General features: G+C 39.6%; 1 protein-coding gene across 1 annotated transcript; it reads left to right on the top strand.

The window, feature by feature from the left end:
• Window positions 1-3,149: 3,149 nt before the first annotated feature.
• Window positions 3,150-9,354, top strand: rhbdd1 (rhomboid domain containing 1). Its single transcript, XM_038693084.1, has 8 exons — window positions 3,150-3,396; window positions 4,506-4,670; window positions 5,170-5,449; window positions 5,804-5,936; window positions 7,094-7,182; window positions 7,561-7,617; window positions 8,199-8,342; window positions 8,492-9,354. Exons 2-8 carry the CDS (start codon window positions 4,518-4,520, stop codon window positions 8,596-8,598), a joined length of 963 nt encoding a protein of 320 aa, XP_038549012.1. The 5' UTR covers window positions 3,150-3,396; window positions 4,506-4,517; the 3' UTR covers window positions 8,599-9,354.
• The last annotated feature ends 3,720 nt before the right edge of the window (window positions 9,355-13,074 follow it).

Genomic DNA, 13,074 nt, shown 5'->3' with positions numbered 1-13,074 from the left:
TTGACTGGGTGTAAATCTTAAAATACTTTTTTTTTAAATGTCATATTTAGGCTACACTATAATGTGTCATTCATTTCGATTGTACTTTTTTGCCACAAGATTTATTTTGAAACTTTTAACAGGAAGTACAACTATTGTGTTATTATAATTAACTTTGACATGATGTAGTTCCTCATTGTGACCACTGCAGAGCAGATAATCATCCACCCATCCATCGTCAACCGCTCATCCTGCGTACAGGGTCGCGGGAGGGCAGATAGCATTCAATTCATTTCAATTCAGCTTTATTTGCATGAATGTAAAACAACAATATTTTTAAAGCAACAAATAAATTACAAAAGAACAACAACAACAATAATAATAATAATATAAAAATAAATAAATAAAACAGTAAGCATGTGTGTTATCCTGTACGCAGGATAAGCGGTTGGCAATGGATGGATGGATGGATGGATGGCATGTGTGTTGTCATTCAATTCATATGGTTCATTAAATAAATAAAATAAATAACAGTAAAAGTGTGTGTGTGTTAAAAAAATAAAACAAAAAAAAACAGTAAACATTCAGTTCAGTTCAGTACAGTGTGCTTTATTGGCATGACTGTTTCATGTTGCCAAAGCAGTTTGCAACAAAAATCTAAAAAGTTTACATTTGAATTGGAGGACATAACAAGATTAACAATCAAGACCATTACATTTAGCAGTTATAAATTAGAAAAAACAAAAATAACAAATACATTTAAAATACATTAATTCTATTTGGAAACCTGGTGAAAACATGTTGACAGTCTCATTTCCAGACCGGTACCCTGAATTTGCATTGTAGTGGGAAGCCAAGCTTTCTGGAGCTTGCTGCTAACATTAAGCTATATATTCATTCAGTATCTGAGTTTACAAACAAAAAAGCTGTTAAATCATAAGCTCTGTAAGCTTTACAAGATTTTTTTTCTTTTGCCTTTTTTTAGATTATATTTTCTTTTTGAAAACCCCTCGACCTCGCTAGCTTATTTGTGATTTATCTGTAGACTCAATTGATGTACACAAGGTGTTTACCTGCTGTATATCCTGATTTTGAATAAAGATTTAGTATAAAAAACAAGACGACAAAGAAAAGATCTCCAAACTGGAAAACCGATATTGAAACTCTTTATTGATATTGTGTTTTTATTTTTGTAATGTTAAAATTTCTAAGGATTGCACTGATAACAGCACTGTTATCGTCAGTTCCAACTATGTTGTAAAAACAGATACAACACCACACTAATAACGAATAAAACAAACATTTCCAATACAAAATTTCAATGTAAACCAAAAAAAAAAAAAAATTCTCTTTCTGTTTATCATTTTGTAACATTAGCATATTACATGTTGGGGTTTAAAATAATAACTTAATGTGATAAGATACGTTGAAGAATTGTTAAAAACCTGTTATTTATTAGACTTCGTGGTGGTGAGGGTCCAAAGCTTGGAGTGATTGTTTAAACACATCAGCTAAAGCACAGGTATGTGTAAGATGGTTTTAAACAAGATTTTAGCCTTTTTTTAATATGAATGTAACAGGAACATTTGAAAATATAGATCCCAGTCACCTGCATGCCTTCAACGGCGGGAGGGAATGTGTTTCTAAGTCAAGCAAGGTATGATAATTGTTACATTTGCTTATGTTTCGTGAAATGTTTCTTTTAAAGTGTTTTTGTATCTTACTGTGTTTTTGTTTGTCTTGTTTCAAATAGAAGTTATTAGGAGAGCCAACCACTGTTTTTTCCCACTGGTTAGTTTTATTTTGCTCACACTAGATCCTTGAATGGGCCATATTTTGCGTTTCTGGCTGTGTTAAAGGGGGAAACTGAAAGACAGAGTAACCATTTTGCATGGGTGTTTTGTGTAATTAGTGTGCAGCATGCAGAGAGTGTTTTTCCATAGTATTTGGTTTAATTGGTTTGAGCGTGTGGGTTATTTCCTTATTTGTCTATCAGTTTGGTTATAATTTGTCGGTGCTCGATTCTACATCAGTTTCCCTGGTAATGCAGTCTAGTCCTGAATTGTGTTTCTTCTTTTGTTTTGATGTAACAAATAAAATTTACATTCCTATACTGTAGCCTCTGGTCCAGTTTGTTCTGGCACTTGTGTATGAAGTAGCGTTTGGTTTACATTAATAAAATAATATTGGAGGAAAAATCATAAAGTAGAGACAGGCGTTTATGTTTGGAAATGGTGACAAAGGTTTTAGCCGGTAAACAGACCAGGGACGTGCACAGGGGGGTTGCTCTGGTTGCCCGGGCAACTGCCCGTTTGCCTTTCCTGACTCAAGTTGCCCTTCCGACTCGCCCTTCCGAGAAAATAAAATAAAAAAATAATCGCGATCGCAAAGCCTCATTCACTTCCATTCGGGCACCGAAAGTGAAAGTCAGTAGGGGAAGGGCAAACTCTGTTTAAGTGGCTGCACTGCTGCAGCGCTGCCTGCACGTCAGTCGATTCTGTTCCCTACCGGAATTCCTGTTTCCTTCCTTTATGCAATCATACTACAACAAATCATGCGTAGTTTTGCCCAGTTACCATACGTGATACGTACCAACAGAAGTGAATACGAGCTAGAAGCGCAACTGAATGTACGGGAAGCCAAAAGGTTAAAAAAGGATTGTATTTTTTCCGAAATCGAAGCGTTTTTTTATTTAATATTTTATTAGAAGCGAGTTTTCCCCATCTGTCAATTCAATCTAGATTATTTATTTTCAAATAAAAAAAAAAAAGGAAAAAAATAATAATAATAATGATTAAAAAAACAATAAACAATAATATAAGGAACTCTTTTTTCATGACTCGAGTCATGTTTTTCTGTTTTGTTATTAATAGTAGTTTAGGTTATTGAGTGCTGTATTTAAGTGTTTTTACTTTTTGTATATTTTTTAATAAAAAAATGTTTTTTTCTCAGTCCTTCATGTAGCCCATGTTTTTTTTTTTGTTTGTTTTTTTGGGGGGGGGGGGGGGTGCCTTTTTTCAGGTCAGAGCAACTGCCCTTCAAAATTCCTGTGCACGTCCCTGAAACAGACGTTATTTAACGGTTATTTAACGGCTCTGGAGCGAAGATGATAACAACCTCAAAGAAATAGATCTGTACTGCGCTTGCGCAGTCTACGTAGATTTATTATTGTCACGTGACAGCTGACTCAAACGCCACTAACTGTTGCCTCGTATTCACTAGTACCTGCTAGAAAATGATGAAATATCGAGAAATACACTTTGCTGACGTGTGACTGAGATGGATATAAGCAACATTTCAATCAGTCTACTCGACGTACTAACACTCAACTAACACTAACGTTAGCATTAGCATTAGCCGAGGCACCACAGCAGCAGGAAGTGGTCTGAAGCTTCCCGACAACCGACTGAACTGATAGTAAGTTTTGTTTAAGTCACCGATGCTCTGGATACATTTAACTGGGGGGATAGTTGTTATTATCAAAATTTGGTGAAACGCCAAAAACATAAACTTTGTTGTTATGCTGTTGACTGTCGATAGCTACTTTTGCTCAGTGAAAACTCTTGTTCTACTAGAATCTAGATAGGCCTTCCTAATGTTTCTTATCTACAGAAAAGGCCTGTAGCTGCTCCTTTAAATTAAATCACCAGGAGCAAACATCCAAATATATACAGGGTGAGCTCACACACATTTTCTTTTAATCTTACGTTAAACCATTAGGCAGAACCTTTTATATACAGTCTATGGGCAGAACACAAAACATCTGAGAGTTCATGTGGGCTGTTGCTAATTCTTTATTACTATTGTTTGTTTACTACTATTTATGGGCACGCATGTTCTCTAAGTCAGTGGTTCTCATAGTGGGGTCCGGAGATCCCCTGTGGTCCTTGAATGGGTTTCAGCAAAAACGTGAATCATTTATTTTCACTATATATCCATCCATAAGTAACACAATGGCAGGATATATGACTATTTTGGTCATGGGTTTCATTCACTTTCTGTAATAAAACATCTAAAAGGTAAAATCCTATCAGATGAATGTCTGTGGTCTAATTTGTGTTAGTTTAGGGGTCTTTTATGTGAAAAGGTTTGAGAACCACGGCTCTATTGAATCTGACTCATGCAGCCACACTTTATTCATGTAACATTGGCTTTTTTTTATACAATAGACATTAAAGATGCTTTGCAGGAGGAAGAAAACAGAAGAGTGAATTAAACTGAGGGGACAATATATAAAAATAAAAAGAGTAAACCACATAGTATAGTAAAAACTCTACAGATAACAAGTAGGTTTTAAGATGATTTTAAAGATTGGCCCTGATTTGTCTGAGTTTGTAGAGTGGAGGAGCAAAAACGGCAAAAGCACAACCACCTTTAGTTTTCAGCCTTGATCTTGGAGCACCCAGAAATCTCTTTTTTGAAAAAAGTGAGGCCGGTGATCAGAGGACATATTAACTTCTTCCAAGTGTAAATTTCCTGGTAAAGCAGAAAATACTGAAAATAATCTCACAGTTGTCTCTTTCCAGGCTATTTTCAGTATGCGGAACCGACAGAGGGGATCACACCTGGGCCTGCTGCTCCTGGGTTCCCAGCTGTTCCAGCTCGGTCTGGACAACATCCCCCCAGTCACCCTGGCTGTCCTGGGACTCAATGTGTACCTTTACCTGTTTCCAGCAGCCCCACTGTTGCAGGTAATGCACTACTACAACACTTATAATAGAAACAGAGTTTATTATTTAGACAATTCTACAAACATATAGAAAATGGTCACAATGTATTTGTTTATTTTTGTTGCATTTTAACAAATTAGAGAAATGAAAGTGAGAAAGAGAAAAAGTCCTACAGACTACCCTCCAAACTCTTAAGTGTAGCGATTACCCATCTATTGTTTAGATTCTCAACGTAAAAAAACAATTTTGATAATCACATGATGGTTAAAGTCATTTAATAATCAAAAATTTTGATTTGTTGCTTCAACCTTAGCTAATGTGACAATGTGCTACTTTTCTTTACTTTAATTTATCATAGTAAATTGTAGCTGATGCTAGAAAATAAAATCATACGTGTTTTACTCACTGCTCCAGTCAGCACTTGGACCATCTTGGAGTTACACATGCACCCTTTCCTTGTACTATATTAAGTTGATATTATTAGTACTAATGTGAAAAGTACTTTGTATACAATCCTTAGGCCTGTGTGAGTGTCCAGCAGGCATACTGGTTTAAAGACTGGCGCCGCCTTCTGCTGTCCCCGCTACACCATGTGGATGACTGGCATCTCTACTTCAACATGGTGTCCTTCCTTTGGAAAGGTATCAGGCTGGAGCGACGGCTGGGCGGAGCCTGGTTCGTCTACCTGCTTTCAGTCTTCTCTCTGCTCACCGGATTGGTCTATCTGGTGTTGGAGGCAGTGTTAACAGAGCTCACCCAGGACCAATCCTACAGCATGGCCTGTGCTGTTGGCTTCTCAGGTAAAGACAAATCTACGAAACTCCCAAAGTATTAACATATAGTATTATTGATTTCAAAAATTGCTTTTTTTTGTAACCCTAACCCATTGTTCTGTTTTCTCTAATCCTTGTTGCACCCCGTCATCTTCGATACATTCATGTGCTTATTAATATTTGTTTGGGTTTTTTGTGATCCACTTTGTGTTGCTTTTTCTTCAGGGAAGGTAGCAAAGTGATATTACATTGCAGTGTATCAACCCATATAGCATATCTCCTCACAACACACGGCCTACCGTAATTTTTTAAACTATAGTCCCACCTTGATGACATTCCCTATTCCCCTTTTTATTTATCTTAATATGACTGTGTTTCTAGGTGTCTTGTTTGCTCTGAAGGTGCTCAGTAATCATTACCACCCTGGGGATGTGACCTATGTGATGGGTTTCCCTGTGTCTAACCGCTATGCTAGCTGGGCGGAACTCGTACTGATCCACATGACATCGCCTGGGTGAGTTATCAGAAATTACTTTTGCTACGGATTTTTTAGAGATACAGAGTACAACAGGCTTTGAGGTAACTGCTGTGGGTTAAAATCAAGGGCCTTCTCAGCTATCATAATTGCAACTCTTACCTGACACAACAGGGGCACCAACACAACGTTTCCGTTTAAATAAACATTTTGCTACGTTTTGTTGGGGCTGAGGTTTTGCTAGCCAGACATACTGTAAAGATACCAGTGTGAACACTCTTGATGCACGTAGCATCAATGGGATTTTTTCAATGGGATAACCCATGGTTAAAGGACCAGTTCACACCATTTTAAGTTGATCTTTAGATATTTGTTGTAGTATGACAAGCCTGTTGTATACACCACTACAGTCGTCACTCTCCACAACTTGTGCAAAAACTGTTCATCTCCCCAAACATTTAATCAAGTGAAGCAGAAATGGGCCAGCAAAGCTGATTTCAACCTTTTGAATAAAGACCAGCTTAAGCCCTGATAGCATTAGATTTTATAGATCAGAGGTTGGGTCTGCAGCTGAATTTGAAAAACATCAAGAAGATGTTTTTCACCTTCTTTAGGAAACAGCACATGAAAAAGGACTACAGTAATCCACGAGCCGCCAATCAAAGTACTGAAGTACTTAGTACATTGAACAGAATCTGTTCAGTGACTGAAAAGATGGAGAGCGTTTCTACATTTTCATTTATTCAGTATTTGATTGCCAGTCTGTAACTATCCAGAATGTGAGGAATCTACATAATGTTTTCAGTACATGTTTCAAGACAATGGCTGTCCCTTCAACGTCTCTGCTCACCTCCATATAATCAACACAAACTTCAGAAGGGCAGTAAAAATCTGCCGTGACCCTTCACACAATGGTTTCCCTCTGGCCCACATCTGATATTGCGATAGGTGCAGAACAAACAAGTGCAGACGGCATTTGTTTTTCGATTTCTGGGCCCGTCTCTGAACTTCTGGAACTTTGGATATACTTGCCCATATCCCTCCACTGACTGATGAGCCTGGCACTTAGCACACGGTTAGACACAGTGCATAAAGTTGTCCTGTTAAACATGCTACCTGATTTTTTATGAATTAAAGCATCCACCAGATGGCAGAGTTTCATTAGTTTGGAGTTAATCTGTGGTCTGCTTCTTCAGGACCTCTTTTGTTGGCCACCTGGCAGGTATCCTGGTGGGTCTGCTCTACACTGTTGGACCACTGAAGTCCATCATGAAGAAGTGTGCAGGTCTGACTTTATTTGTGTGTATTTTGAGGTATTTGTTTATGGTTGTATATGTGTTGACTGAGGTGTGAGTGGTGGTTTGTCTATGTGGGGCACTGCGATGGACTGGTGACCTGTCCAGGGTGTACCCCGCCTTTCGCCCGATGTCACCCCCCCTGTACGCAGGATAAGTGGTTGACGATGGATGGATGGATATGTTGACTGTGTTTCTGTGACTTTAGGCTTTTGTAACCTGTTAAAAGGCCACTTTATGATTTCAAAAAGTTGGAAGATACAGGTTTCCCTGGTAAAAAATCATTTCCATATCTATATATAAATCTAAATGTACATTACATAGTATTTTTGTACTATTAATAGTCTGTTTGTATGTATTTTCACCAGGGTTTGTGACATCAAACGGATATAACTCCCAGCCCAGTACCTACTATGGCTCTTCAGGTACTAGAGTATTTAATTAAAGTCAATGTGTTTCCAGAATTTAATAAGTTGTTTAAATGCAACACAGGACTGACGTATGGTACATGTGTTTGATCACTGTGTGTTAATAAAATGATGATGGCAGAGGAATTTATTGTCTGTGATCATTGTATGATTGTTCTTATTGTCAACAAATCCCATGAAAAGACCAAAATCATCTAACATCTAACTGATCCTGCATTGTTTGATTTGTGTATCCAAACAGTGATAGATCTTCTTCCTCTGTGGAAACCCATTGTTTTCCAAAACGCACTCCTTCATTACTGTGAACACACACACATTGTAGTGTGTGAGATACACCCAAAAACTAGCCTACGCAGTTAATTTAAAACGTGTGAATTCTTTTATAAAAAAACAAACAAACAAAAAAAAACAATGGACAAGGAAATCTGGACCTATTGAAAGCCTATGACATTGTTTGTTTTAGGTCTTTTCACAGGATTAGTTGCCAATAAAGGGGATATAGAATATACTATCTTTAACTTTGTAACATTTTTTTCTTTAAATTTAAATACTTATAAATATCATGTGCGTGTCTTCAGGCTACAGTGGCACTCGTGGAGGATACACAGGATACTCTCAGTATGCACCATATTCCACAGCAAATCCTACAGCATCTCATGCAGGTGGGCTGACGGAGGAAGAGCAAATACAGGCAACCATCAGAAACAGCCTGAATGACAGAGGTAAGGGAGGAGAGGCATAGTATTGATGAATGGGCAGTAGTCAGAGTGACCCTGAATTTGAAATGTTTTGAAAACCACTCTAGATATAGAGGTATCTAGATAAGATACTAAATAGGTACTAAAATCGAAAGTGTATTTAATTTTTTAAGGACAAACCAACCAGAGAGAAGCTCCTCCTCCTTATGGTTTCCACCTCTCTGAGGAGGCGACCGCTGAGGAAATCAGGCAGAGGAGACTGATGAGGTTCGACAGTTGAACTGCCGGACAGCGGAAGGGAAGAAGAAGGTTTAGGTTACAACACAACAGAGGAATTTCTTCCGGAAGCTTGGTCCAAACTCTGCTGCAACAGGCTGAGGAAGAACATCCTGAATGAGGTCCACCCACACAGTCTGACACATTTAAAAGCTCTGTTACTGTGTGGTGCTTTGTGCCAACGTGCCTCAAGTGTTACCAAACAGTGAATGTAAGCTATGCAAAGCTACTTTAATGCTACTTAGACATTGAAGTATTCGGATTTGCAGCTGCAAATTGAGGATTTGAGAGGAAAGCGAACAAGGATTTATAATATTTTTTAGACGATGTTTTTGTTGTTATGCTACTTAAAGTTGTGAAATGGGTGACAAACAACAAATAAAATGCCTTTTAAGATGTTTAAAACCAAAGTTTAAATTTGAGAAACATGAATTACATTTGTGAAAACAGACGAAAGGACGAGTTTGCATGTTCTCCCCGTGTCTGCTTGGGTTCTCTCCGGGTGCTCTAGCTTCCTCCTACTGTCCAAAGACGTGCAAGCTAGGTGATGGACTGGCGACCTGTCCAGGGTGTACCCCGCCTCTGCCCTGTGCCAGCTGGGATTGGCTTCCGCGAAGTTGTACATGGGATAAGCGGTTGACGATGGATGGATGGACAAAAGTGCATCCAACCACGTTAGACTAGATGTAGATATTATAAAAATCTGTAAAATCAGCATTTTATTGTTCTTATAAACAGAATAAATGTGTTTAGAAACTAACCTAAAAGTGTGTTGGGAGTTGTTACTGCTATTACTAAACTTCAGAGGACAATATAGCAGAAATTAAGCTGGAATTTAAATTTTGAATAGGGATTTTCAGTTAAATTCTCTTTTTTCTGAGATGTCAAATGTGAACTGGCCAGTCAAAGTTTATCCAGCCAATAGACATCAGCAATACCAGACTGATGCTTTTGACCTTGAGGAAAGCTGTGGCTCTCTCCATGCTGTGCATGATGTCCTGACTGTCCTTTTTTATTACTAAAACACGATACTGTATGGAGCCAAATAGTCATAACCATAAGCCTACTAGCATAGCTGGTTTCATAAAGGCTCAGTTGGCTCATGTAATGGTTCATCTGTAATTAAATGTTCTTTTGAGCACAAAAAGTACTGCTCATGTGATTGTTTTTTAGTTGGTACAATCCATGCTCACCAGTGGTAAACAAATTCTCCAGCAAACACATGGCTGAAATTCATTATGTAATGTTAATGACATTGACCACCAAACATGTAATGAGTAGTATTACTTTTCCCATGGAGTAATACTTATCATCATACATACATCATCTTTAGAGAAAGCATTAACAAGAACCTTAGCACCATACTACTCTGAACTTTCTAAAAAGTCACCACATGAGAGAGAAACTGGCTGTAAGCAAAGTTACAAAAGCAACGCTGAAGAAGTACATCACTGCCTCTGATTCCTCTAAAGCCCTGAGGCATTATGGGAAGTAGGGCAGCTTAAATGAAAACCCTACAAACCCAATGAGCCATCACCTCACATGGGTCTCAAACAATGCTATAATAGATATGATGTAACTTCCCAGTTCCTAGGAAGGAGTGACGAGGTTGTGCGTTAATTATCCAGACTCAGTGTGTTTTGACAGTTTGCATAGTTCGATTTTGCATACTGCCATGGGGCACGTGGGAGCTCATTGAAAAATGACTCGGGGACTACATGCACACCACAGCAGTGACAGTAAAGCTATATCTCAGTTCATCATCTCACCTCACACTACGTCTGTAAACAAGCATTAGAGACAAAACTGTGAGAAACGCTCGTCTCCTGGTTCACGCATAGAGGTAATATTATGTACTGTATATACGTGGGAATTTTGTGTTATGGATGAAGACTGGAATTGGTGTGGGTGTGTGCATGTGTGTGTATTTTGTAAATATATATATATATACATATTTATAAATAATCAAGAGGTGATGTGGTGTTTCATCTGACTATAAATATACGTTTGAGTAAATTTACTTTACATTAAGAAGACCATCTGTATGGAAACTGTCCACATATCATGAAACAAGTGGGAAAAAGACAGAAGTCTACCAATTTTCTTTCATTTTGTCTTTTTATTTTAGATACTTTTTTACTCTCACTCAAGTTGTTTTATTGATGATGACTTATTTCTACTTAAGTATATGTAACAGTACTTTTACTGGAGCACAGTTTTTGGCTAAGATACCCACCTCTGCCTGAAAGGAAAAAAAAACTTTAGGCTACAGCATGTAAAAAGTAAAAATGCAATGTATACATGATTTTTATAGTTAATGAGCTAAAGCTTGCAAACACACTGGTGCAGTTCTGTATCTATAGCCTTTTGTGAACTCTTGAACAATTACTGGTAATAATTACCAGTTGTTACAGAAATATGCCACCATGGCAGAAAAATAAATGCCTGTAAGCCTGGAATAAATCCTTTTCCTGTGTAAAAGAGTATAAAAGGTCGTTTTATAGACAACTATAAAGACGGCCACAATTTGTCAGGGAAGAGTTGTTAAGGACACAGTATTTGATAAGAATGTTACCCTTTCAACATGGTGACCTTGAAACCACTGGTAATGTTATTGAGAGCTATGACTGTATGTTGCTCTAGGGGGATTCGCTGGAACACCTCATCCACACAGACACTCCGATTAGAGAGCGAGGCCGGACACAGTAGGACTGTTAACTCTGCTTTACTGATGAAGCACAACTCCAAATGAAATACAGCTCTGTGTTCCTGGTTTGCTGTTTACAGTTTGATTCATTAGAATTTATCTCTATTATCTGTTCTGTCTGAGACTTCACATTGGACTGATTGACTCTCTTTCTGTACTGGTATCTGCAATAAACAAAACATAATATACATGAGAATACTAGTTTAAAGAGCACGTTAGCTGGAACTTAGCTTTAGCTTATTACCAAATCAGCCAGCACGTTAAACATCACATAAACACTGCTACGTTAGTAACGTTATGTTACATTAGCGGCGAAAATCACCGTTTCATTTGCATATCAACGGAACTAATTAGCAATCATTAGCAGATCGTTGCCACCCACCTTCATCACAAACGCAGACAGGTATTGACGTAAAATAAACAAGAATGCCGTGAACGGCTGAATATTATAAGGACCCCCTTAGCTGCCTAACGAGGTGCCTGATGCAAAACACTAAATTCAGCACTGAACAAATCCTGCACCACAAACAGTAATAATAGGGAATTTACAACAGCCGCCCCCAGAATAGCCTAGCTATTATGTAAAGACTACTAAATTCCCGAAGGTGCTGCTGGAGTCCCTGAACTGGTTCCGTCGTCATCTGAAATGGCCGGCAGCTGGACCAGACGCGCTACTGGCCGCAGGTAGGTCTTCTCCCCGACTCGGACCTCGGCCGACCGGACACGGCCATCTGCACTCTCAATCACCTTGACGATCTTCCCGATGGGCCACTGCGCTCTCGGAAGCTGGGGATCGATAATCATGACAACCGTGCTCTGAGTGATGTCATCAGTGGGCCGCCGCCACTTCTGACGGACTTGTAGGGAAGGAAGGTAATGTCTAAGAAACTGAGCCCAGAAGTGGTCCACCATCATCTGACAGTGGCGCCAACGTCGTCTCGTGAGGGTGTCAGGAGCGTATGACACTTGTGGTAAGGAGGCGTCCCTCCGCCCCATCAGCAGCATGTTAGGCGTCACTGGATCGGGATCAGCTATGTCTGACGAGACATAGCCTAAGGGCTTTGCATTGAGGATGCCCTCAACTTCGATCAGAAGGGTGAGAAGGACATCTTCATAGAGTGATTGTGTGCCAACAACCACTTGGAGAGCCTTCTTGACGGATTGTATTTCACGCTCCCAAGCACCGCCGAAGTGAGGCGCTGCTGGTGGGTTGAACTGAAACTTAATCTGGTTCTTGATGAGTCTCTCCTTTAGATCGGGGCCCATAGCCGCAAAGGCCTCTTTAAGCTCCCTCTCGGCCCCTCGAAAATTAGTCCCTTGGTCTGAGAGTATCTCGGCGGGGGTTCCTCTTCGTGCTACGAACCTTCTCAGTGCCAAGAGGAAAGTGTCTGTGTCGAGGCCTGCCAGCAGGTCTAGGTGGACACAGCGTGTCGTGAGGCACTTGAAGATCACTCCCCATCGCTTCTCGTTCCGGCGTCCAACTTTAATGATGTATGGACCGAAACAGTCAACTCCTGTGGAGTAGAAGGGGGGCTTTAGGAGTCGCAGGCGGGCCGGAGGAAGATCTGCCATCGTGGGGACCGAAGGCTTTCCTCTCCATTTGGTGCACTCCAAGCAGGTTCTCTGATATTTCTTCACGGCTTGTCTCCCACGTAGGATCCAGTATTGCCGCCTGAGCTCGGCGAAGACTCTGTCTGGGCCCGGGTGGAGCAGGCGTGCGTCCATGTCTTTGATGAGGAGTCCCGTGACAGTGTGCCTGGGATCAAGCACAAC

The sequence above is a fragment of the Micropterus salmoides genome, unplaced genomic scaffold (assembly GCF_014851395.1).
Source record: "Micropterus salmoides isolate LMB-PRFRI ecotype aquatic unplaced genomic scaffold, ASM1485139v1 Ms_hic_scaffold_3, whole genome shotgun sequence".
NCBI lineage: Eukaryota > Metazoa > Chordata > Actinopteri > Centrarchiformes > Centrarchidae > Micropterus > Micropterus salmoides.
This window is presented reverse-complemented; position numbering and strand designations above follow the sequence as displayed.

Excerpts from the sequence above, each read along its gene's own strand:
- rhbdd1 (XM_038693084.1), top strand. The coding sequence starts at position 4,518 with ATGCGGAACCGACAGAGGGGATCACACCTGGGCCTGCTGCTCCTGGGT. Across the intron at positions 4,671-5,169 it reads CAGCAGCCCCACTGTTGCAG|GCCTGTGTGAGTGTCCAGCA; the intron begins GTAATGCACTAC and ends TACAATCCTTAG. Across the intron at positions 5,450-5,803 it reads CTGTGCTGTTGGCTTCTCAG|GTGTCTTGTTTGCTCTGAAG; the intron begins GTAAAGACAAAT and ends CTGTGTTTCTAG.